At 44.5% G+C, this 26,660-nt stretch overlaps 2 protein-coding genes across 8 annotated transcripts in view; one reads left to right on the forward strand and one right to left on the reverse strand.

The window, feature by feature from the left end:
- The window catches only part of CHD1 (chromodomain helicase DNA binding protein 1), a 48,826-nt gene extending 43,861 nt beyond the window's left edge, over positions 1-4,965 (forward strand). The window contains exons 33-37 of one of the 4 annotated variants that reach the window (XM_028748157.2): positions 406-584; positions 1,533-1,629; positions 1,785-1,842; positions 2,918-3,131; positions 3,898-4,965. In XM_028748157.2, coding sequence (XP_028603990.2) covers positions 406-584; positions 1,533-1,629; positions 1,785-1,842; positions 2,918-3,131; positions 3,898-4,240 — 891 coding nt within the window. In that variant the 3' untranslated portion in view covers positions 4,241-4,965. The remainder of the gene's footprint in view (positions 1-405; positions 585-1,532; positions 1,630-1,784; positions 1,843-2,917; positions 3,132-3,897) is intronic. The other 3 variants (XM_028748158.2, XM_077936190.1, XM_028748159.2) reach the window with 3 other exon arrangements.
- A 5,335-nt stretch (positions 4,966-10,300) lies between these two features.
- RGMB (repulsive guidance molecule BMP co-receptor b) overlaps positions 10,301-26,660 on the reverse strand; it is a 44,290-nt gene continuing 27,930 nt past the window's right edge. For all 4 annotated transcript variants that reach the window (XM_028748006.2, XM_028748008.2, XM_028748007.2 and 1 more), the window contains one exon: positions 10,301-14,465. In XM_028748006.2, coding sequence (XP_028603839.2) covers positions 13,800-14,465 — 666 coding nt within the window. In that variant the 3' untranslated portion in view covers positions 10,301-13,799. The remainder of the gene's footprint in view (positions 14,466-26,660) is intronic.

Below are 26,660 nucleotides of genomic sequence, written 5' to 3' on the forward strand. Positions count from 1 at the left end.
TTATATGTTCATATGGATTATTAAGTTTGATGCTCCATATAAAATTTAAATATTATTTTATTTGTACCCCGCCCATCCATCTGGTTTGCCCCAGCCACTCTGGGCAGCTTCCAACAAATACAAAAGCATAATAAAACATCAAACATTAAAAACTTCCCTATACAGGGCTGCCTTCTGATGTTTTCTAAAAGTTGTATAGTTATTTATCTCCTTAACCTCTGGTGGGAGGGCGGTCCACAGGGTGGGTGCCACTACCAGAAGGCTAAGTTGATGATAAATTGCATTTTCTTAGAAAACACAGTAAAAGCAAGAGTGGTGGGCAGAATCTTCATGTTATAGATGTCTATAAATGTCACGTTATGTTGATAAAATGTCAGATCTCTGAATATTTCTTTATTTTTACAGTGTAAAGAAAGAATGAGGCCTGTCAAAGCAGCACTGAAACAGTTGGATAGACCAGAGAAAGGTCTTTCAGAAAGGGAACAACTAGAACATACTAGACAGTGTCTTATCAAAATTGGAGATCATATTACGGAGTGTCTAAAAGAATACACAAATCCTGAACAAATAAAGCAGTGGCGAAAGTAAGTAATCTCTGAGGTAGGAAAAAATCTGTCTTCTAAGTGCCCCTGTTAGCACCTATGGGCAAAACCTCTATTTTGCAAAAAAAAAATATTTTCCAACCTGTGGGAAAGCACTTGGAGGTGTTGTGATATCATGAGAGAGAGAGGGGCTACTTAACCTTTTGTCAGCTGTTTCTTTGATCAGGACCAGCCACTTCTCTCTGTATGAGGTGAAAATCAGCCTTTGTAAGGTGGGGAAGGAGTGTCAGAGCTTGTCATGGAGATTCCTAATAGCATCTTTAATTTACAAATTAATGAAACCTATTGAGAAGGTTCAGCATGGGTTCATACATCTGAAATTCCTGCAGTTACCGGAGAGAAGAGATCCAGAAAAACAGTCTCCTGAAAATGCTTATGTGTACAAATGCCCCATTTGTACATAAGGTTCAGCTATTCAGTTCTTATGGGTGTACTGGAAAAGCAGTATGGTTTGCTGCCTAGCTAGCTTTTTTAATGCCTAGGCACTTTCTTTTTAATTGCCTACTCTTTATGGCCACGTGGAGGGAAAAGTAGTAAATATGGCTTGAAGAAAATGTGTTCAGCCCATTTACAGTTTGCAATATGACAGCTAAATTATATTTTAATTTAAAGTTATGTGAACCAACAGAGCTACATATCTGATATATCATAGTGCAGTCTGTATACTAACCACTAGATGGAGGCTCAATTCTGTTATATCTCTGACTAGCTTGAGGTATACTTTGCTGTGCAGATTTATATATGTGTAACTATTTCAGAGTTACTTTATAAAATTATTTTTTGTTTTTAATATGATGCAGTTCACTCCATAATAGTAAAAGCAATAACAGTGATAGTGATGTACAAGTAAAATAATGTACTGTAGAACCAGGAACATGACTTGCTAATGATCTTTTAAAAAACTATACCACTTTTTCTCTTCTATTCTAGAAACCTGTGGATTTTTGTTTCCAAGTTTACAGAATTTGATGCCAGAAAGCTACACAAATTGTACAAACATGCAATTAAAAAACGCCAAGAAACACAGGTATTAATAGACTGCCAAGTAATACAGAACAAATAAGCTTTTACCTGTGTTATTCTAACATTGGTATTAGTACTTCATGCAAATGAGACATATTTGGAACTTTATTATTTCGGTTTAATTTGGTAATAAAAAATTTCCTTATTTTTTCCCCCCAGCAGCACAATGACCAGAATATCAGCAGCAGTGTGAATACACATTTGATTAGAAATCCAGGTAAGAACCTCAGTGTTGGGATGCTAAATTTTATACAATAAACAAATAGTTCCCATTCTAGATAGTAGGTTCAATGTAGAGAAAATTGCATGAATGGAGCTGCTAGAAACAGACTTCCCCACTCCTCACCCCAGCAGCTCTCCAAGCCACCCCACCCAAAGAATTGGGGACTGGAGGGGGGAAAGGAGTAGTCCCTGAAAGACAGGCGTGTTCTCTGAATGAAACCTGGGGAGCTATGAGAGCTGCCTAAACATGCATATGTGTATGTGAGTGAAGCAGGGACGCGGGTGGCGCTGTGGATTAAACCACAGGCCCTAGTACTTGCCAGTCAGAAAGTCAGCGGTTCGAATCCCTGCGACGGGGTGAGCTCCCGTTGCCCGGTCCCTGCTCCTGCCAACCTAGCAGTTTGAAAGCACGTCAAAGTGCAAGTAGATAAATAGGTACCGCTCCGGTGGGAAGGTAAACGGCATTGCCATGCGCTGCTCTGGTTCACCAGAAGCGGCTTAGTCATGCTGGCCACATGACCCAGAAGCTGTACGCCAGCTCTCTCAGCCAATAAAGCGAGATGAGCGCCGCAACCCCAGAGTCGGCCACAACTGGACCTAATGGTCAGGGTTCCCTTTACCTTTACCTTTACCTATGTGAGTGAAGCTAGCATCATATCAGTGTGTAGCGATGTACTGCTATCTCAGGTGGCATGTATAAATTATTTGTTTGAGCAACAAGTCTTGAGATTAGCCTGCAATTTACTCAAATCACTAAAATGCATGGAAATTGGTAGTTCTCATTATGAATTTCAGTTTATTACAGCCAGCCATGAGAACATTGGGAATTGGTGAGACTTCTTTACAACTAAGGGTGTTAAGGATCAGGCTGCAATTTTCAGTGCTTTTGAATCAGGCTTCGAATGTGTGGGAAAAGCAAAAGCTTCTGTTTAAATGTTGTCAAATGGATTATTTAAAGACATTAATTTAGGCCTTCACTTTTTCAGCCCATTTGCTGATCTTGAAAACATTCACCTGGTAATTTATGTTGCCTATTTACAGCTAAACAAATCTCTCTACTTTCATTTAAGCAGATGTGGAACGCCTAAAAGAGAATACGAATCATGACGATAGTAGCAGAGACAGTTATTCCTCTGACAGACACTTATCACAGTATCACGATCATCACAAAGATAGACTTCATGGAGATACCTACAAGAAAAGTGACTCTAGGAAAAGGCCTTATTCCAGCTTCAGCAATGGAAAAGATCATAGAGATTGGGATCACTATAAACAGGATAGCAGGTGAGTTCGTGACAGCCATCCACAGAACCCTGTTTTCCCAATTACTTCACAATTCTTGTGCAGTATTTCTCACTAACAAGATGATTAGGACTTTTTGTTCAGAAACTGTTGGCTGTGTGTAGGGCAAAAACATGCATGATGATAATACATGTCTGAATGCTCTGCTATTTGTGGTTTTATATTTGGGAAAAGGGGTGGCCAGGAGTGTGATAGGACTGCTGTTTGTTGGTGTGCAAACCCCACAACTGATGCAGTTTGCAGTTTAAAAGACCAGCAGCTTAGATGCAAAGATCTGTTTCATGCAAGGGCCCTCAAACTGGTCCACAAGCTTCAATTCAGGTGATCTGTGGCATGTCTGTAAAAATACGAATAAAAGTCATACGTAGCACATTACACTTTCAGCAACAGGCAGATATAACATTAAAAGGTCCGTCGGCTCCCATAGCAGTTTTCAAGTGGTCCATGCAGGGGGAAGTTTAATGTCGCCTGTAGTTTGGTTCACAGTTTGCTGAGAGAGAAAAGTGATGCAATGCTACACTGTGCTATCCTGTCCACCTCACAGAGCACACCAGGATGCTGGAATCAGTTGGTTTTTTTCCTTAGTTTTCAGGAATCTTTTATTGTTTTGTTCTTAGAAGGAGTGTGTGTGTGTGTGTGTGTGTGTGTGTGTGTGTGTGTGTGTGTTTGTGTTTAAAAAATCCTGTTGCGTTTCTACAAGGCCTACTCTTTTAAGATAGCTTCTACTAGTATTTATTTTGTGTTTCAGATACTACAGTGATGGAAAACACAGAAAGCTAGATGACCATAGGAACAGAGATCACAGGTCCAGTCTGGAAGGAAGCTTAAAAGACAGTCGGTCACACTCCGATCATCGGATACACTTAGACCATCGATCCAGTTCAGACTACAGCCATCATAAATCTTCGAGGGACTATAGGTATCACTCGGACTGGCAAATGGACCACAGAGCTTCCAGCAGCGGTCCTAGGTCACCATTAGATCAGAGAGCTTATGACTCCAGATCTCCCTTAGGACACAGATCTCCTTTTGAACATTCATCAGATCACAAAAGTACACCAGAACATATGTGGAGTAGCCGGAAGACATAGCAAAGACTAACATTTCCTGGACTTTTTTTTTTTTTTTGCCATACACAATAAACTAACACAGCAATTGCCTTACATGACTTGAAAGACATGGACCGTATGTGCTATGAGTAGCAGTATTGTTACTACTTTCCAGTATGCTAGGTCTATTACCCCAACAGAAGAGAAAATATTTTTGTATTTAAAGTTTTAATGCTGCACTGTGCTACAAATGTTGTAGCACATTTTTTTAAAGAAAATATGTTTACTTTTTACAGGGACCTCAACACTGCCCCACTCAGACTGGATCTTAATCTGAACTCCTCCTCATCGAAGTGGTTTTATTCTGAACACAATTTAAATTATGTTTTTAGATGAGCATTTACATGTTGACCTGTGATCATATTTCAGGAAAGAATCAAGAGGTTGTTGTTTTTTTAAAAAAAATAAAGATTCAAGGACTCTGTTCACTTTCCAAAGCTACTTGTTTACATTGTACACTGCGACCACCTTGCCGCTTTTTCATCACAAGCTTGAATATTTAAATTCTGTACCTAGAATTGTAAAATAGCCACATGTTCCCCAGTTTGATCAGTTGTAATGCCCTTTTACAAAATGGCTGTAAATTATTGTAAATTAATTAAATGAGCTTCTCCTCCCCCCTCCCCCAGACATTTCCGTTCAGACTTGGCCTACCTTCCTCAAATGTGAAAAAGTATTAATTTCTAAAATAAAATATCTGATGCGGAGTCATTGTTCAGACTAAAACTGAGAAAAAGTAACCTCTTTATCATAGCTATATAATAAGATATTTTATTTAAATTATTGGTTAGCCTTTTAAAAACTAAAATTCTGCTTTGATGTTGTAGTGTGAGAACTTCGAGTGATGCTTGGATATTGTTTTTATAACATAAACAAGTCTCACTAAATGAGCATGGATTTGAAGATTGCATATGCATAGTCATTTCAATAAATTTTCATCAGTGTTTAAACACTGGCCATCACAATTTCAATTAGTTTGAGATAATTCATTTTAGCAAGACTAAGCAGTACATAGTTACTTTAGATTTCTATTTCTGCTGTTCCCTAAGGACTGAGATTGACAACTTGTTCAGTACCAAAATGCAACTTCGAAATGTATCCTGAATCAGAGGACCCTGGCTAATGTTTTTACTTTACCCTCAGTGCCAATTTATAAATATGCTCTGGTTCGATGCAGCGATTTTACTGGTTGGTACAGTACTGACTATATTCATACTACTTGAAGGTCAAATGAATATTTTAAAAGCATATGTAGTCACCATAGATGCTTACCATTACGGAGCAGGCACGTTCCAGAATTAACAGGTTGAATCAACAATGTTAATTTAATCCATGGTATTTCTGAACTGGAGCAAGGAGAAGACTACAACCCAGATGTTTCACTACTCTGCTATAAATATGGAGACGCAATCAAAGGGGGCGTGGGGTTCCCTGCTTCTAATTCTGGAAGACTGTGACCAAGTCCCGGCAGATGAGTACCATATTTTTCGCTCTATAACACGCACCCAACCATAACACGCACGTAGTTTTTAGAGGAGGAAAACAAGAAAAAAAAATATTCTAAACGAAACAGTGCATGTATGATTTTTGTGATTCATGCTGTGGCCACAGACATGTGATCTGACAGTGAGTTTGGAGTAGCCCAATGCAAAAATCCTGAGGATCCATGTGGATCCATGCTTTGTAACCACGTTTTTGCACCACTGCGGCCCCAGGCAACAGCGGGTGCGTGATTTTTTTGGTGCAAGATGTAGCCATGGACATGTTATGTGATCTGATGGTGAATTTGGGGTGACCCAGTGCAAAAATCCTGAGGATCCATGTGGATCCGTGCTTTGTAACCATGTTTTAAGTGGGGAGGGAAGGAAAAGCACTCAAGGGACAAGGAGAAGGATGTTGCTAATAATGCAGAAGAGGGGTTTAAGGGGAGAAGAAGCATGCGTGGGGTGGGTGGAGAAGGATGCTGCTAATAAAGAAGAGGGGTATAAGGGGAGAAGGCTCCTCTCCTCTCCCGCTTTGCTTATTTGAAGTAAGCAGGCTCTGCTTTTCTCCCTCCTCCCCGCTCATCCCCGGCTTAGCGAGCTGAAAAACTTTGCTGCTATTTAGCGAGCTGCGTGGGGAGGAGAGAGGGACAGAGAGCCTGCTTGCTTTAAAGGAACCAACCGGACAGGAGAGGCTCCTCTCCTCTCCCGCTTTGCTCCTTTAAAGCAAGCAGGCTCTCTGTCCCTCTCTCCTCCCCACTCAGCGGCTCTTCTCCCGCTTTGCTGTTTCAAAGCGAGCCACGGAGAAGGGAAGGAAGGGGAACCATGGATCCTCTGCTCACGACTGCAGCAGATCCCCCCCCCCCCCGCCGGCATTCCCTCCATAACACGTACAGACATTTCCCCTTTCTAGGAGGAAAAAAGTGAGTGTTACGGTGCAAAAAATACGGTATTTGAGTTTTGTTCTGCACGGCTTGTGTTAACATCCTTGCTGAATTATGAATATACTGAATAGTCTCGGGCCCTTTCAAGTTCATGCTTGTGAAATGGGAGTAAGAGTGACGCTGGAAGCTCATGTAGTTTGAGAAATGCTGTATGAAGGGTTTAGCAGGGGTGCCGTGCCAATTATATAGCGAATATAAGATGACACACCATCCTTAGTAGTCCCTGTGTTTTAATGCACATGGAGTATGTATGCAGCAAACTGGATTCAGAATGTTCTGTCAAGCTACTGAAGAGTGTTTGGCTTCTACTACTGTAGAAACATTTTAATTTAACTGTCGCCTCAGCCACTGCTGCTGAGATGGATGGAATTTCTTGAGTGCTTAAAACCTGAAAATATTTCTCATTAGCTGAGATGTAATTGGCAAATTTTGCTTTATTCAAACTCAAAATTCCTACGTTTTGGATTCACAGGTTCTTGCAAGCCGCTGTTTTTTACTGACCTGCAGTTTGATGAGCTATGATTGTGTTGGCAACAGGTGAACTTTGGTAAATTCAGCACAGATTCAGCAACATGAGTGACCGGGGGGGGGGGGGGGGGGAAGAGACCGGGATATCGAAATGATTTATCCAAGTGAAACCAAGAACAAAGAGAATCTGCGAAGAAAAGCATAAAACCAACTGAGGTGTGTAATTTTGAAGTCAATTTTATCTATACAACTTGCCCATCTTGAATGGAGAGGACAGGTTGTTCGGGGAGTTCACTGTAGCCGAGCAGCTACACAAGGAATTGGCTGCAGGAGGATTTGTCAGATGGTACCAAGAATTCTCCATCCCGGGAGAATGGATGAAACTAGTCCAGGCTAACTTGCTTGTAGTGTCACAAGCAGAACAGCAGGTGGCAGTAGTGATAGGGCAGCTAAGCTGTGGCTTGCCATCTTTGAAATGCTGTCTGCCAGCTCTTTGCATTTTTTTAATCACCTGGGGAAGAGCATTTTATTTGCCTAAACCTTTAAAGACCTTCCCCCCTTTTCTACTTGCTTTCATAATTTTGTTGATTTTAAATTCTTACGTTGCTCTAGGAATCCAAGCTGAAAAGCTGGTTGTTACGATTTGGCAACAATGCAAACTTTGGATGGTAGCGCTATGTGATTATTGCAAAGTGAAACTGGAGATTCCCCAAGAGATCTTGCGATCTGTAAGAATATGAAGGGATCCAGTGTTCTTGCTGAGCGGAATGCTGTTGAACAGAGTCAAAAACAAGAGGAGTCGCAGATGTGTTAAAGCATGCATTACATTGAACTATAAATGGGACTTTAGGGAAATGATCTGAATTGCTACAAATGTTTTAGAAGCAAAGGTGATAAAAGTGAGTAACGGCATTGTTCTCTTCTTTCCGGTTGCGAGAGACAATGCTGTGGAACCCAAATCCTATGTCTGTCTGTCTGAGATGCAGTAGTACTGGTTGCCACTGGGCTTTTGAACCCAGACAATCCTCATATATAAGGCAGTGGGGATTGGGCCCCTGTATAAGGGCTCGCCACATTATCAAGGTTTTCTGGTGCTTCACCATGACTGCAGAATTAGTGACTGAACCTAGTCCCGGCAGAGGCAACTGATATGAGCAGGCCTGTGTGCTTATAAGACTGATGTGAGGCAGCCCTTGGTTTAATCCAAGACTTCGTTCAACCGAACATGTCAAAAATCATGTTACAGTGGTACCTCGGGTCAAGTACTTAATTCGTTCCGGAGGTCCGTTCTTAACCTGAAACTGTTCTTAACCTGAAGCACCACTTTAGCTACTGGGGCCTCCCACTGCCGCCGCCGCGCGATTTCTGTTCTCATCCTGAGGTAAAGTTCTTAACCCGAGGTACTATTTCTGGGTTAGCAGAGTCTGTAACCTGAAGCGTCTGTAACCCGAGGTACCACTGTACATTACGTTCAGCATACATTCATGTTTACTGTTGTCGAGGGATACAGCATAAGAGCCTGCTAGAATGAGGCCGATGGCCTCATCTTAATTAGTTCAAGCATCTTAATTCTCACAGTGGCCAACCCAATGCCGGTGGGAATCCAGCAAGGAATCTCCTTGTCATCTAATGGGGGGCGGGGAGCTAAATCTTACTCGGGTCAAGCAGTCTAGCGAGAGAGCATGGGGAAAGCCCGGAATCACAGGTTTTCTTGTCTCGATCCCAAGGAGTTGTGGCAAAAAGAACCATGTTCTCTCTGCAATTCTCTGCACATGTAGAGGGCCTTCTGTAGACCTAGCTGAAGCAGTCTAAAGGTAAAGCTCATCTTGTCCTTAGCGCAAACAAATGAGTGGTTGTCAATGAACAATCACATAAAGAGGTTGTATGGTGCCACTGCCCTTTCATTTCCACCATTCTTCTTCGCAGTATAGTATGTGCAAGATAACAGCCTTGTTTCAAGCATCTTTTTATAACGACAAATTGAGAAAGGAGGCCTCTAAAGGTGGAACCAAAAAACACAACAAAGTGATTCCATGTCCTTTTTTTTTTTTTAGAATGACTTGGAACCATGAAAAATAAAACACAATTATGGTATTTTTTTAAAAAAGCAATTTATGTACTGCTGAGGAGGAGTTGTAATTCTTACTGACGCCTGCAGTATCTTTTTTTACTTTAGTGTGCTGACCTTTATAGCAAGACATTGTAATCCTATGAATTTGTAGTGGAAGGGGATGTAGCTCAGTGATGGGGCCCTTTGCATGGGAAGGATCTGTTCAATTCTCCACCTCTCCAGGTAGGGCTGGGGAAAGATCCCTGTGCGAGACCCTGAACAGTCACTGCCAGGCAATGTCAACAAAACAGCCAGAATGACCAATGGCCTGAACACAGATTCCTACATGCTCAGCAGTGAATCACATTGGAAAGCTGGCTGCTACTGGGAAAGGGGACCAGGGTGGTGCTGTGGTCTTAACCACTGAGCCTCTTGGAAGGTTGGTGGTTCAAATCCCCATGATGCGGTGAGCTCCCATTGCTCTGTCCCAGCTCCTGCCAACCTAGCAGTTCGAAAGCACACCAGTGCAAGTAGATAAATAGGTACCGCTCTGGCGGGAAGGTAAACAGCGTTTCCGTGCACTCTGGTTTCCATTGTGGTGTTTCGATGCGCCAGAAGCAGTTTAGTCATGCTGGCCACATGACCCGGAAAGCTGCCTGCGGACAAACGGTGGCTCCCTCGGCCTGAAAGCGAGATGAGCGCAGGAACCCTACAGTCACCTTTGACTGGTCTTAACCCTCCATGGGTCCTTTACCTTTTACCTTACTGGGAAAGGCCATAGTGCAGCAGCAGAGAACATGCTTTGCACACTAGAACAAAAAACAGGTCCAAATCCCTGGGATCACAAGACCCATTGAGATCCTGGGGCAACGTAGACAGTGCGGAACAAAACTGCCCTATGCCTTGGCTCAGGATAAGGCTGCGTTCCATCTTCTTAACACGCAGGAGGGCAGAAGTTGCAGAAGTGGCACAATGCAGCTGGCGCTAGAAAAAACCCTTGTAGCCCAGCCGCATCACACAGAGCTTATGAGCATTACCCATCGTCTCGCGTGTCATATACTGGCGTCCACCAGGGGTCAGTAAAACCACATTACAAACATTCCACAACATGGTATGTAGCTTTATTCTATCATAATAATTTAAAAGTATTTGTACACTTGCATGGTCACTTTGTTTTTCTTTGTTTTTACACAAATGTATACTTATTTGTATATCCATGAACCACATCTAAAGGGGGCTTTGCAAAGACTGGGCACACTGTGGGTTCTTTCTTTCTTTCTCTTTCATTTCCCCCCTTTCTTTCAAGCATAAAAATAAGTTTGAAGCCTTCAGGGAGGGAGAGAGAGACAGCCAGCCGTTTGGAGTGTCTGTGAAAACTAGTGTTCCTTCTAAGCGCAAGCTGTCCCCAGACACCACTCGCTCGCTTCAAACTATCCATATGTTTGGCATTAACCAAAGCTCTCTTCACTGTGATGGACTTCGAGAGCCAACATGTGCAAATAACATTTTCTCAAGAAATCCCACAGCAGGAACAAGAAAGAAAGGAAAGAGAAGAAAAACCCCACACACTCCAGGTTCTAACATTTCTGAAATATTACTTATCTCTGGACTTTATGATTTAGATATTAGTGTACATAGATACTCGCGGGGCTTGGGAACACAGGAAATTAGCTAGCACACAGCTGCTCTTTACGATGGGCTCACACAGCAGTTACACCTCTAAGCTTGTCTATCGGGCTTCTTCCACAAATACCTTTCCACTTGGCACACAAAAAAACGGGGAAATCCAACTATTCTAAGACCATCAATGCTTCTCTCCAGACAAGATTCAGGGGAGGGGAGGTTTTGCTTCAAATTCTGTGCTGCCCTGACCAACAAAAAAAAAGGAACAGCTTTACACAAAATTGCCGTTTTAAAACCATTTAGGCAGTGGGGAAAAGAGGACTAAGCGGCAAATTCAGCGCTATACTTCTGAGAGCCAGCCCAATTCATTTACACAGTGGCCAGAAGTTTCACCTCGCCTAGGAACTTTTCCAAAAGCATTTCCAACTTTTTCCACAATTATAAAAAAAGGACGTAAATATTCTTCTCCCAAAACTGATCAGGATTCCCACGAAGGGAACCAAATATTATGAAGCTTTTGTTTGGCTTTATTTCAGTACTTCTTACTTCCTGAACTGGTCCTGCAATGCAGGCCAATACTATTATGGCCACATTTTAAATTTGAGGCAAATCTAAAAAGGAGCATCTTGTCCAAGGGCGTTAGTAGGTTCACAGCTCATTCTGCTGAACAAATGGCATCTAGCCTCATCCCAACAAGGCAATCCTCACCTGTATCCCCTAGCCTAACCCAAGGCTAGTCAACATGGCTCCCTCCCAGTGTTGTTGACTACAACTCTCATCCCTTTGTCACTGCCATCTGCATTTCAGACGGAGGAAATCTGGTCCAGCCCAGGACCCCAGAAGCCAAAGAAGCAGGTGGATGGAGCCACAGGTCGCTGTCAGATTGCACCTCTGGGTACTCCAGTTAAAATGGCCTGGGCAAAATTCTTCATGTTCATCTAGGACCAGGTTCTTTTGCCAAAAATTATCCAGGAGAAGAAAGCAAAAATTGTCAGGAGTTCAGAAGTTTGTTTCTTTTGAAAAAAACATTTCAAGAAGTTTCAGCTAAGCCCTAGCTCCGTACCTTCCTTTACTTAGCAATTTCAGCTACCCCTCTGCTCACTAAATCTGGAATGAGGTTGGCACTTCGATGCTATGTGAGTTTTGCTACCCGCCTAGATGCCAACCTAGAGCTCAAAGATTCTCCCAAGTGTCCCAGTGGGCTTTCCCAGGTAAAAAGGGAGAGGGGGGGAAGTACTCTTAGCTTCCTTGCCCCCAGGATGATGAAGAGAACATGGGGGGGGGGAGGGAAAACATGGCTCAGTTGACAAAGAGCCTTTTGAAAAAGAGCTGGGTGTAGGTCCAACTGCAGCTGCAATGTGCCGCAGGGTCCTCTAGCAAAACACAGGAATGGGAATTGAGCCTCTAAACAGGAAATGTGTATATGATTGCCTGCGCCGTATGAAAGGAATGATCTTGGGGCACCTCAAAAACTTAACACGACGTACACTTTCATAGCTGCACCCCGAGACAGAAAAGTTGCGGTTCTCCAGTTGTTGTTGCAATGTCATCCGCCTCTGCCAGCATGGCCGACGTCAGGAATGGTGGGAGGTAGAATCCAGACATGTTTAAGGTGGACTGCGGCTTCGTGGGTTACCGCTTGCATCACCAATCTGGTAAAAATCAGTCAGATCTTTAAAGGTGCCTCAATGTTCTCTTTCGGTGTCTGAATTTTGTAACAGAAGGAGCTACTGCAGTTTAGCAAGTTCCAAACAAAAAACTAGATCTGGGAATGACGAACAGGCAACCTCTGAGCAAATGCTTCTGTTGCCTTAGGCTGCTCAGGCTCCAAATGTAAAATATAGGCTGGCACAGCAAGCTTTTCGGACCAAACTGTGGGGTTCCCTTATTTTCTCCTTTTTTTAGACAAACACCTAAGTCAGAATTCTAAAAGGTTATCTCCAAAGCTTTGGGATTTTTTTTTTTTTTGTAGTTGTTGCAAAAAACTTATTTAGGTAGGCTGAGGGTGCCTACATTTTGGGGGGGGGGGTGGGGGCAAGGAGGAGAGAGAGAAATCAGACATGATTAACCCAGTGAGGCCTACCACTATCATAGGGAACACACTTAATACAAACCACTTGAAGATATCCATATAATCGATATATATTAAGAGACCAAGCCCCAAAAACCTGGGCGAGTTTTGGGTTTCACACGCGTACGTTTGGGAAGGAGACAGAGACACTGTCCGTGCCCTTCATGACCCGAGGCGAGAAATGCATTTTGGACTTGGCGAGTCAATACCCGAGCACAAAATGCCACATCCCCACCACACACAAGAAAGCAGTCCTCAGGAGAAGGGGGCGGGAATCGCCTGCATCAGGAATGATGCAGCAAGGGGCAGTTCCAATTGTGAGGATCAGTATCAAATGACCTTTTTGTTCTTATGGAACACAGGCTGGCTACTGGCCCAGGGTCCAAAAGGAAGAATTAGCTCATCCCAGGCCTGCACCTATCTTCCCCCCTCCAGCCAACTTCTTGGGTTTGCCTCAAAAGGCGAAGCAGAGAGAGGAGGGGGAAAGGACCGCAGAAGCTCGTGAGTTCAGCTAGGTAATACTTAAGAGGGAGCACTGGGTATGATGTATGTACACGTGGCTAAATGCTTTACATATTACCTAGATACACATAAATATTCAATATATAAAAAATAAAGTGCTTTCTATCGGGTCCTGATGAAAGGACATTATAAAACATTTCACCAACTGCAAAGCAAAAAATTATTACAATCAAAAAAAGAATATTACAACCAACGTACATGAGGAAAGAAAAACTAACACAATATGTACAATCCGCTGGGCGTCCCGGGAGGAGGGGGTGGGAAAGGCGGAAGCATCCCTTCATATACATGGTATATACATATATAATCTTTAAGTCAATATATTATGACAATATATATTTTTAAACCTTTGTTCTCGGGGATGGGGGAACCCAACACAACCCTACAAAAACACAACAAGCATCAAGCACACGAGTCCAAGACTAAGACACAAAAGCTGCTGCCCTTGGCCAGCCGCCCCGTTGTCGGGGAAGATGTGCCACCGCTCCTTCCTGGGGTGCAGAGCCTCGACGTCTTGCAAGGCACTGTGGGCAGCTGCCGTGAAGTTGGCATCGCCGGTGGTCAGCAAATCGAACACGCAAGAGTAAAAATAGATGTCCTTCAAAAGCATCTTCTCGTGGCATTTGGCCGTGGCGCTCTCCAAGGTGTACACGGACCGGGTCTGGCTGGAGGCGCCCGGAGGGAGGAGCTGCCCCATCACGGGCAAAGGGAGGTGCCCGCTGTCGTCGATGCGCTCGCTGGAGGGGCAGCCGTTCACACAGAGCTGTAGGTCTTGGCTCTCTTCATAAGCCATGGCGAGCTCTTCCGGCATGCGTATGGCGAGCGTTAGGTAGCGGCCCAGCTGGCGCACAAAGACCGTGGTCCCAATGTACCGGGCGTGCATCTCCACATACTTGCCGCTCACTCGCTCCACGATGTGCAAGCTCTTGGTGTCGCCGTCGCCACCGCTGGTCGTGCCATCGACAAAGGCGGCAGGCAAATCGTCGGTCACGGCCTGGTACACTTTCTGATCTGTGCAGTCTTGGTAAGATTTGAAGATGATGGTGATCTGCAGAAGGAAAGGGAAGCCAAGAGCAGAATTAGAGCAGGGAACGACACGACACACCTCTCGGCTACGTGCAGCTGTTTAAATTCCACTCAAAAAGACTCCATTCGCTGCCGGGCACCAAGTTCAACACCTGCTAGGATGCTACCATTAGCACAGTCCAATTATCAGCATGCAACATTCAATGAAACAGAAACCAACCTTGCCCCAAAGTAGTCTTGGGAGCATCACAAAATGGTGTATCTGAATTGTATGTCACGGTGCAAACAACCTATTCTACCAGTGTTTCTCAAACTTGGGTCTCTAGCTGTTTTTGGACTACAACTCCCATCATCCTTAGCTAGCAGGAGCAGTGGCCAGGGATGGATGGGAGTTGTAGTCCCACAACAGCAGGAGACCCAAGTTTGAAAAACACTTTCAGATGATCCTTTCCCCCAACCTGATGCCTTCCAGATTTTTTGGACTGCAGACACCAAATGTCCTAAATTCTAGAAATCACAAGCAGGTTAACATGCTACCTTTCTAAAGGTTCATTCCCAGCGCTTTGGCTTCCTACTCCAAGACGGAGCAGTTCATGAGGGAAAGAAGAATTAGCAACTCTCCGTATTGTTAAGTTCTAGCTGAATTGCCAGTTAATGGACCGAGGGTATGCTCAAACTCCAGAACTATTGAATGATACTTTTACAGAGTGATAAAAAGAGGGTTTTATGCCACAGTAAAGATGGCATGAAATAAATGTGCATTAGTGCTTGTAGTGAAGACAAACTCCTCAGGCTTCGCTACAGGCCTGGAGTCTCCTGTAGGAAAAACAACACCCCTTCAGAGTGGCCGAAAGAGTTTGGGGACACTGAGGGATGAAGCAGCAAGTTTTTTTTTCTGAGGGCAACCACCTGTTCCATGCTAAGCAACCAATAAATATTCACTGCAATGATTGTGAGACAGGCTCCCTCACTCCCCTGAGTCCCATAAATGGTTCCATGAAGAACTTTCTGACTGTAAAAGCTGTTCAATGGTAGAATGGTCTCCCTCGGGAGGTTGTGGGCAAATTTCCATCCTTGGAGGTTTTTAAGCAGAGGGGCTTCTGTTTTAACTACTTTAGCTGAGATTCCTTCAATGACCCCCGGGGGCCGAGACCACATAACACCGGTCTTGAAAGACCTACATTGGCTCCCAGTATGTTTCCGAGCTCAATTCAAAGTGTGGGTGTTGACCTTTAAAGCCCTAAATGGCCTCGGTCCAGTATACCTGAAGGAGCGTCTCCACCCCCCATCGTTCTGCCCGGACACTGAGGTCCAGCGCCGAGGGCCTTCTGGGGTTTCCCTCACTGTGAGAAGCAAAGCTACAGGGAACCAGGCAGAGGGTCTTCTCGGTAGTTGCGCCTGCCCTGTGGAACACCCTCCCATCAGATGTCAAAGAGATAAACAACTACCTGACATTCAAAAGACATCTGAAGGCAGCCCTGTTCAGGGAAGTTTTTAATGTGTGACATTTTAATGTATTTTTAATCTTTGTTGGAAGCCGCCCAGAGTGGCTGGGGAAACCTAACCAGATGGGCGGGGTACAAATAAATAATAATAATAATAATAATAATAATAATAATAATAATAATAATAATTCCAACTCTACAGTTCTACGATGCCCTCCTGTGAGTATGAACGCATGCCTGGGGAAGTGGATTGGGAAGCTCTTAGTTCTTTGTGAAGTACTGGTTTGAACATTAAAGCTTGGGGAAGATTCCTTCAGGTATTCCTATACAGACAAGTTGCCTGAACCCTGAGTTTTCGGAGAGCTATGTAGCAGTAAGAACTTTAGCAGATGGTGGGGGACCAAGAAATAATGTTGAAGGCAAGTAACGTGTTGCCCTGTAATACGCTGCCTGGAGAGAGAGAGGCTTGCAGCCCATAGGAACCCCAGGAAAAGCACTCTGACAAACATGCAGACTTTGCAATGCCTGAGGGTCCCAGACCAGGCCTGCAGGCCTGATTTCAGCACACTGAAAGAGACAGAATTGGGGTGCCGCCAAAATCCAGGAAGCCAAAGTTGGGGAAGGAGAAGAAGCAAACCCTCCAAACTCAGAAACAGAAGGTTACAAAATGCCCTTCCACTTTTCAGCCTATGCTCATTCACAGGGGCAAAGGGGTTTTCAGATCCTTCCATTGAAGCCTTTCTTATTACTGAGCCCTTTCTTTGGCGTGCTGGAGGAGTCTGGACTCAGCCTGGGGGGGACTGGCTGTTCTCTGTTATTGCCCTCCCCTCCTTAGCTGTCCAAGATGGCTGCAGAAGACAGGACACTCCTCCTTGGAAGGGCCACAGATCTACACACATATTCCAGGGCAAGATTACAAAGAAATTGAAGAAAAGAGGTACTCAGGAGGGCTCCCCCACCATGACATTAAAACAAAAACCTTATTCCACAAAAGACCAAATTTTCCCATTTTGCTTTCGCCACCCCATTTGTGCTACAAGAGAGGTAGGTCCTCAGCGCAAGATAAATGCAACCAGGTTGCCTATTAGTCTGCACAGCTTATCCAGACCTTTGCAGAAGACAGGTCATTGAAAAAAGTGAAATGTGAATTCACCAGGAGAGTTTTAAACACCCCTTTGCCCTGACATCCGCCCTGCCCCCCAACCCCCCTCCCTCCTCTCCACCCCAAAACACACACCCTCATTATTTCAGCACCACATGTTCCCACCGGTGCTGGGTGACTGGAATTTTCCTACGGTTTCCTTCGGTTTAATCACTTCGACGGCTATCTGCAGACCAGCTGCAGCCAAGCAATCTGTTAAATGCATAGCCGGGGGCCACAGCTGAGACCAGCGGGGATTTTTTTTCCCCTTTGGGGGGTGGGGGGAAGAGAGCAGTTGACTTTGAGTGTTGTCTGGATTGGAGCAAGAATTCAACCCCTTTCTACTCCACTGGAGCAACTCGCAATCCCTCTTTTGGCATTAATCATGTTAAAGCTCCGTTTGAGAACCCTGAGGGAGGATATGCTGGAGATTGTCTCTCCGAGTAATTTGTTGTGCAGCCAACTTCTCTGCCGAGGAGTTCTCTCTGAAGAGAGAAAAAGAGCAATCTGAAAACAGCTGCTTTCCCCCCAGAACAGGAAGCGGAATGATCTAGCAGCTCCAAACACAAAAAGCGACATGACTTCAGGCCCTTCTCTGCAGCCTCGCTAGTGCCGCTCAGCGAGGGAAAGTTAATTTTGGCAGGCCGGATGAAATAAGTGCAAGTCTGCTCACACTGAAGTGAGAGATTAGCAGGACAAATCACTTCTAATGAGAGACAGAACTCTCTCCCCCACTGCCATCTTCGCTTTGCATGTGCCATAAAATTGACACCAGCCATGATGAAGGGGAACATCTCTCCGAGAAATCACAGAAAGGGGCTTGTTTTCTTTTATCAATCAGCTAGTTCTATCCTTGGGAGGAACTTGATTTACAGTGGTACCTCAGGTTAAGAACTTAATTCGTTCTGGAGGTCTGTTCTTAACCTGAAACTGTTCTTAACCTGAACCACCATTTTAGTTAAGGGGCCTCCTGCTGCTGCCACGCCGCGGCCGCACGATTTCTGTTCTCATCCTGAAGCAAAGTTCTTAACCCGAGGTAATATTTCTGGGTTAGCGGAGTCTGTAACCTGAAGCATCTGTAACCTGAGGTACCACTGTATAAGAATTTTGGGGGTGTGGGGTAAAAACAGAACAAAAACCCAAACACCGTTGCTCCCAATATTTGCCTAATAGGGCTGGCATGGTGAAAATGTGTCCCTCCGAATGTTGCTAGAACACAATTCAGATCCTTCCTGACTATTGATGATGCAGGCTTGGCCAGCAAGATCGCGAGGGTACCAGGTTGCAGAAGGGTAGAATCATAGCATTGGAATAGACCCTGAGGATCATCCAGTCCAGTGTTTCCCCAACTTGGCTCTCCATTTGGACTACAATTCCCACCATTCCTGACCACTGGTCCTGCTAGCTAGGGATGGTGGGAGTTGTAGTCCAAAAACAGCTGGAGACTTAAGCCCGGTTGATTGTTGATTGATGGAGATTGTTCAGCCCGGACACTGAGGTCCAGCTCCGAGGGCTTTCTCGCGGTTCCCTCACTGCGAGATGTGAGGTTATAGGGAACCAGGCAGAGGGCCTTCTCGGTGGTGGTGCCCACCCTGTGGAATGCCCTCCCATCAGATGTCAAGGAAATAAAACAACTATTTGACTTTTAGAAGACATCTGAAGGCAGGCCTGTTTAGGGAAGTTTTTAATATGTGATGTTTTATTCTGTTTTTAATCTGTTGGGAGCTGCCCAGAGTGGCTGGGGAAACCCAGCCGGATGGGCAGGGTATAAATAATAATAAAATATTATTATTACTACTACTACTATTCATGAACTAAAGGGAAACTTTGGCCCTCCAGATGTGGCTGAACTACAACTCCCATCAACCATTGGGCCATGCTTGCTAGGACTGATGGGAGTTCCACAACTTCAAGGAGCATCACATGTTCCCCACTCCTGGTATTCACCAACAAATGCAAGGGTGAGAATTAAGCCTAAACAAGAGCCAGGGAAGTAGAGCTTTGTCCACAGACCACTTAGCCTTGAAAAGGTGCCAAGCAATTGTCTGCCTTCCTGCTGCCCTGAGTGCAGCACTGCTCTGCAGCTGGTCTCTACAGGCCACACAACTCCTATTAAAAGGCAGCAAAGTTTTCCAAAGTCTGTATTAAGTAGGGTAGTTTTTTATAAAAAGAAATGGATGCATTATGCAAGGCAATGTAAACATCTCTCTCTCAATTTAGAAACCATAATGCAATATAATCTGAAACGTATTCTTGGCTGAACATCCCACCTTTGGGATAAAGACCTTTTAAAAAATATATTAAACCACACATTTCGAGTTGCTGCTTTCCAGCAAGGCCAGGATCAAGCAAATAAATAATCATCTTTCATGGATTTAACTTTTAAATCAGGTGCAGAGCTCCATTATTAACAGGTCTACAGAATATCCTCAAACTGCCCTAAGGTATTAAGGAGTCACAGATTGCGACTCAACTGGCTAACCATTTCTCAGCTCAAGGACAGCATTCCCTTCTAAGCAATCTTTCAGGAGCCACATGCCAGTGGACAATGGGGCCAGAGGCAAAAGTGTGATTAAACTATGGAAATCGCCGTGGTGGTCCCCAACTTGGATGTTTTTTTTTGAAAAGGAGCAGACAAATTCAGAGAGGAGAAGGCTAGCCAAGGTTACTAGCCATGATGGCTATGCTGTGCCTCCATGGATTGGAGAATACCATTTCTGAAAACTACAGCAGAGAAGAGTGTTCTTGTTTCCTACAAGGCTTCCATAGTTGGCCACTGCAAGAACAGGAATCTGGATTAGGTGGACCTTTGCCCTGATCCAGCAGATTCTTATGTTCTTATAATTTTTACCTTTGTACAGTACAGTGGTACCTCGGGTTAAGTACTTAATTCGTTCCGGAGGTCCGTACTTAACCTGAAACTGTTCTTAACCTGAAGCACCACTTTAGCTAATGGGGCCTCCTGCTGCTGCTGCGCCGCCAGAGCACAATTTCTGTTCTCATCCTGAAGCAAAGTTCTTAACCCGAGGTACTATTTCTGGGTTAGCGGAGTTTTTAACCTGAAGCGTATGTAACCTGAAGCGTATGTAACCCGAGGTACCACTGCAGAGGGACGCGGGTGGTGCTGTGGGTTAAACCACTGTGCCACTTGGGCTTGGTGATCGAAAGGTGGGCAGTTCGAATCCCCGCGACAGAGTGAGCGCCTGTTGCTCTGTCCCAGCTTCTGCCAACCTAGCAGTTTGAAAGCACATCAAGGTGCAAGTAGATAAATAGGTACCTCTCTGGCAGGAAGGTAAACAGTGTTTCCGTGCACTGCTCTGGTTTCACCAGAAGCGGCTTAGTCATGCTGGCCACATGACCTGGAAAAAACTGTTGGAGGAAGTGGACAAACACCAGCTCCCCCGGCCTGTAAAGCGAGATGAGCGCTGCAACCCCAGAGTCCTTCGTGACTGGACTTAATTATCAGGGGTCCCTTTAGTAGACTAACTTATACACACACTCCTATCCTCTATTCAGGAAAAGAAAAAGCATTATAAGAGCTCAAGATGGCATTCTAGCCAAGCAACAACTTCTCAAGGAGGGTACAAAGTAGGACCGGTAAGGGATATGACATATGGAGAATTCACGGGTTAGTTAGAGGGATGCATTTGGCCCCCGGATCTGAGGTCTTCCATCCTTGCTTCAGGGCAATGTCCAACGTCAATCACACTCAGAATACCACCCACTGAAAACCATAGACTTAAGGCCATTCATTTCAACGAGTCTACTCCATGTAACATTGGACATTGTCTAGTAACCAAGTGCAACATCCAATCCTATCACAATTTCTATTTCTATGCAAGGATGCTTCAGACTAGACCATAAAAACAGCCTTCCCCGACACTATACCCTCAACACAATATTGTTGGGTCAACACACTCCAGACTCCCCAGCCAGCAACACCAATTGTCAGAGATGACAGGAGTTGTAGTCGTTACCTCTATTAGTTTTTAAGGGTTTTGCTCATTTTAGCTGTGCTTTACAGACAGTGATTTTATGTATATTTGCTTTTTTCAACAGCTTTGCGTATTTTAGCTTGGCTGAAATCTTTTTACTTATAAAGCTTTGTCATCAAGCAGTTAATGAATCTTTCTAAATAAATAAATAGTACAACATCATTTCAGGAAAAAAAGGCTGGTTGCAGACCCTCCAAATGTCCATAATTTCCAGGGACAGTCCAGGATTTACAGAAGCCATCCCAGTTTCTGACTTGATCCTGGAATGTCCCACTTTTCCTTAGGGCGTCCCTAATTTCATCAGAGAAATGTTGGAGGGTATGGAGTTATGCAACCCCCGAGCCAAGGACTATACAACCTTTAGAAGACATATGAAGGCAGTCCTGTATAGGGAAGTTTTCTAAATGTTTAATGTTTTATTATGTTTTCATATACAGTCAAGCATCAGTTGTCGAACGTAATTCATTCCGTAGCCCATTCGGCTTCCGAAATGAACATTTCAGAGGCGTGGCTTCAGATTGGTTGCAGGAACTTCCTGCACTCAAGCGGAAGCCGTGTCGGACGTTCGGCTTCCAAAAAACATTTGGAAACCAGAGCATTTACTTCCGGGTTTTCAGTGTCCGGGAGCCGAAACGTTCCAAAACGGAGGCGTTCAGGATCTGAGGTTTGACTCTACTGTATGTTGGAAGCCACCCAGAGTGGCTTGGGGCAACCCATTCAGATGGGTGGGGTATAAATATTAGTAGTAGCAGTAGTAGCAGCAGCAGTATTGAACAGGACGTTCCTATTTTCATCAGAGAAATGTTGGAGGGTATGGGGTCTTGGCAGAGGCAACCAGCTATTACTGTAGCAGACCCGCCGGCGAATGTGCTGTTTCGGTCTTTGCTATGAAAGAGAATCAAGGCATGATTTACTACTCTCCGGGTAGCATTCAAAGTCCTCCAACGGTCACTAACTGCTTTCCAAATTTAGCTAGCAGGCTCCCAATGCAAGCAGGCCCAGCCCTGGATGAGCTACGCAAGCACATCCATCTTGGATGTAACTGCAATACACAGGAACTGCAAATGCATTTTTTTCCAGGATGCTAGTCTGTGACAGAGTGGGGGAGGTATCCCCTCAGGACAAGCTACAGACTAAGCTGCTGTGTCAATTACTGCCCCTTAAAGGTTGCTCCCCACACACCCCACACCAACCCACCTTGAGGAGGCTCGTGCAAATGTTTTTTTAGTCACTGAACCTCCAGACACCATCCGCATTGCTTACTTGTTTCTCTGACCTAATCCATAAACTGCAATAACTTACTCTGGCACATTTGGTCTCTTACCACACCATTTATTATTAATAGGTAATATTGTTGTGCATTTAAAACATCAATGCCTTTGTTAAACATTTCGCCTCTCTCCTCCCCACCCCACCCTGCCCCAACTCTCCTTCCGAACTACTTTGCCTCATTCATTTTTAATACTTCCATTCCATTCGATCCTCTCAGCTCACCAGTAAGGAGCACTTGCCATAAATCCCAGCTCTCCTAAGACAACCTACGCCACACAAACACCTGAGTTCTATACTTAATGCGCAAAGTTCAAAGCTCTACTCAGAGTCACCTCACTGGGTGGCGCTAAGCAACCTCACCCACTCTCAGCCTGTCAAAGGTTACCTATGAAACAGCGTTCAAAGCTCAGGTATACAGTGGTAGCTCGGTTGTCGAACATAATGCGTTCTGGAAGACCGTTCGACTCCCGAAATGTTCGACAACCAAGGCGCAATGGACGGTCGGCAAATTCCATTGAGAAAATGGAGAAATAATAATAATAATAATTTATTATTTATACCCCGCCCATCTGGCTGAGTTTCCCCAGCCACTCTGGGCGGCTCCCAATCAAGTATTAAAAACAATACAGAGTTAAATTTTAAAATGCGCCTTGGAAGCCGTTCAACTTCCAAGCCGCTTCCAAGCCGCTTCCAAAAACGGAAGAATTTATTTCCGAGTTTCGGTGTTCGAAAACTGAAATGTTCGGCTTAAGAGATGCTCAGAAACCGAGGTTCCACTGTATAAGCGAATCGCCAAATGGCACCGTAAACCTTTGTTGCAGTGGCCACAATGGAACATCTAGGCACCTTTCCCATCAATGGGATTTCTTTTTTACTGTTATTGATATTCTTTTCATTTCTATACTGCTTTATATTTTAAAGGGGGGAAATCTCAGAAGTGGTTTATAATGCATCAAAACATCCAATAAAACAATCCAGAATCAAACAAATTCAAACTTCAAGGAAAATATTTTGGATCCTTCTCTCTAAGGGACATTTGGCTTTCCCTATATACCAATTCAATTTATAGAGCTGCCCTGCAGTAGAAGTATTCTAGGAAGTCCGTGTGGTGTAGTAGTTAGGGTGTCGGACTAGGACCTGGGAGATCAGGGTTCGAATCCCCACTCACGCATGACCAGAGAGAAAAGATCTATTGCACAAGGAAAATCTCTTGCGCTGGTGGAAGGAGTTAGTTGGATATGACCCATGTATGTTCCTAATTGCATGGGTTCAAATTTAAAACTGGATACTGGGACACCAATTCAGCATCCCATAGCAGAGTTTCTAGGCCTCATGGGTTTCAAAAGTATGTTTTGATAATACAGGAGCAACTTCTAATGCCACAGGTGAGTCTGTGCATGATTCCCAGGAGCCAGAGACAGTGCCCCATGGAGCACATTGTCCCTGCACATCAGTAGGTGAATCAGAATATAAATTACAGAAATTTTCCATAAATTTGCTTATGTTTACATAATCCATGCAAGACAACAGTCTCAACGCCGGTGTTTGGTTTCTAAAAAAATAAAACACACAAGTTGTCCTGGTGAAAGTTTTTGTTTTCCTCTGCTCTTAGGAAACTGCCATTTTCATGGGCGCAAGCTGCCCCGTCTGAGACCTGTCTCCAAGGTACATCAACATCTTTGAAGTCCCAGCTCCTATTTTTCACAGAGGAGGAACATCAGCAGCAGCAGGAAGGAACTGTGTCCATTAGAACAGGGAGTGCTGGCCTAGATGGGCTAATTGCCTACCTCAATATAAGGCAACCTCTCACAACTACAATCAAGGAGACAATAGCTCTGAAGAGCAGTGACCGAGAAGCACCTGAGTACATTTACGAGCGCCCGGATCTTACGAAGCAAGACACAGGCTGCGTACAAAACCACACCTTCAATGCACAAAGCTTCTCCCAAAGAAGTGTAGTTTACCCCCAGTGTTATAATTCCCAGCGCTCTTAAGCTACAGTTCCCAAGATTCTTCAGAGGAAACTCATGCGCTTTAAAAATGAACGGTGTGTACACAGCCCTAGAAATCCTCCCCTGTTCTGCCGCCAGCAAGATCTCCGCGTTGTCAAGTCGCTCCTTGGAAGGCTTGACGTTTGCTTGGGAAAGACTCAGGGCTGATAAGACCAACCTAATAATAATAATAATAATAATAATTTATTACTTATACCCCCGCCCATCTGGCCAGGCCTCCCCAGCCACTCTGGGAGGCTCCCAACAGAATATTAAAAACATGATAAAACAACAAACATTAAAAACTTCCCTAAACAGGGCTGCCTTCAGATGTATTCTAGAAGTCAAGTAGACTTCTAGAAGACATCTGATGGGAGGGCGTTCCAAAGGGAGGGCGCCGCTACCAAGAAGGCCCTCTGCCTAAGTTTTTCCAGGTATCCTCTAAGCCAGTCTTTCTCAACCTGTGGGTCCCCAGATGTTGTTGAACTACAACACCCATCACCCCTAGCTAGCAACGCCAGAGCTCAGGGATGATGGGAGTTGTAGTCCAACAACATCTGGGGACCCACAGGTTGAGAACCGCTGCCTAAGCCATAGCAAAGAGCCAGCAGCACCTCGCCTATCGCTACAGAAAGGTAAGTTTGCGCTCAAACTTGAAAAGAGAGAAGCAGCCATCTCATGCACCTGCTATGGGGCAGAATGAGGGCAGAGTGACCTGCTGCTCTGAGATGCAGCGTAGGATACTGTCCCATCAAAAGTAAAGTAAGTAAAGGACCCCTAGATGGTTAAGTCCAGTCAAAGGCGACTATGGAGTTGTGGCGCCCATCTCGCTTCAGGCCAAGGGAGCCGGTGTTTGTCCACAGACAGCTTTCCAAGTCATGTGGCCAGCATGACTAAACCGCTTCTGGTGCAACAGAACACTGTGATGGAAACCAGAGCGTATGGAAGCACCATTTACCTTCCCGCCGCAGTGGTACCTATTTATCTACTTTCACTTTGACGTGCTTTCGAACTGCTAGGTTGGCAGGAGCTGGGACAGAGCAACAGGAGCTCACCCCGTCGCGGGGATTCGAACTGCCAACCTTCTGATCACCAAGCCCAAGAGGCTAAGAGGTTTAGACCACAGTGCCACCCTATTGTCCCATCAAGAGTATCAAAGATCCACCACTAGCCTGCTCTGCTTTTGTATGAAGAACCAGATGGTGCAGGGGTTATATTGCCCTCTGACCCAGAGAGCCATATGCATTCAAATGGTTCTGTGCACAAGGCCTAAATCCAGGTGCATTTTCTAACTACAGAGGTAGATAAGAAATGCAAATTCCTTTTCATGCTGATGAACACAAAGGTGTTTCCTCGCCGTACCCAAGAAGGCCTACTGTATATTTTACTGTACCAAATTCTCTTCCGGAAATGTGGCTGGCATGCAAGTCAAAGGCAATCCCTAAACAGGTCTGTCTAGCTAGCATATCTATCTATCTTTTCAAAAGCACAGTCGTCATGCAGGCTGCTGAAATGGCACTCTGACTCAACAGGAGGCCCACATATGACTTTTTGTGTGTGTGTTTTTACTCCTTGCATTTTCTGACAGATATTTTCGAAAACAATGCCGGTGGCCCAATGCCATTTTTGAAGTACAGAACCTATGAATGTTACTTACCAGAACAGATGGTTACCTGGATTTACCTGAAATAAGCAATCCCTTGAGAAGAGCGAAAAGTGAGGAAGGATGGAAAAGAACAAGATCCCATCAAGATAGGGCAGTGACTCACTGCGCACAGGTGCGAGCAGTTACAAAACTGGCATTTCAAATGACACCGAGAAACTAGACAACCAATCTCCTTTTTTTTTCCTTCAAGGAAGTGAAACCAACATAAGGACAGAGAAGGTAACCCTGAGGTCAAACTTATTTTCTTATTTTGTCAATGCCAGCGTTCTCCCTCCTTGTTCTTTTGCTACCTATTTATGTTGATTCCAGGTGAGATCTAATCAATTTGAACCATCTGTTAACTTCGTCAGAGCAATGCTGGAAAGCAGGTCAGAGAGATCCAGTGCTCTGCCCTGTAGATTTCAAGAAGTCTGGATTTACAATGCTGCCAAGTAAAGATCTTGCTGAGTTCGCCTGCAGCAGAGACAGCAGCAATTCAAGCTTTTGGGGAGATAGATCAACCTTCCCCCTCAAAATTAAATACTGCACAGAAACATAGTAAGTGATGGCAAAGGTGAATTCAAGAAGGTGGATAATACACAACTCTTTGGCCTCAGTGTCACAGAAACCAGAAGACAAAGCTAGTCTCAACCAGTTAAGTAAATTGTGCCTCCATTACTAATTGCCAAGCTCTGCGACTCACAGAAACAGGCACTAAAAGAAGCAAT

The sequence above is a fragment of the Podarcis muralis genome, chromosome 11 (assembly GCF_964188315.1).
Source record: "Podarcis muralis chromosome 11, rPodMur119.hap1.1, whole genome shotgun sequence".
NCBI lineage: Eukaryota > Metazoa > Chordata > Lepidosauria > Squamata > Lacertidae > Podarcis > Podarcis muralis.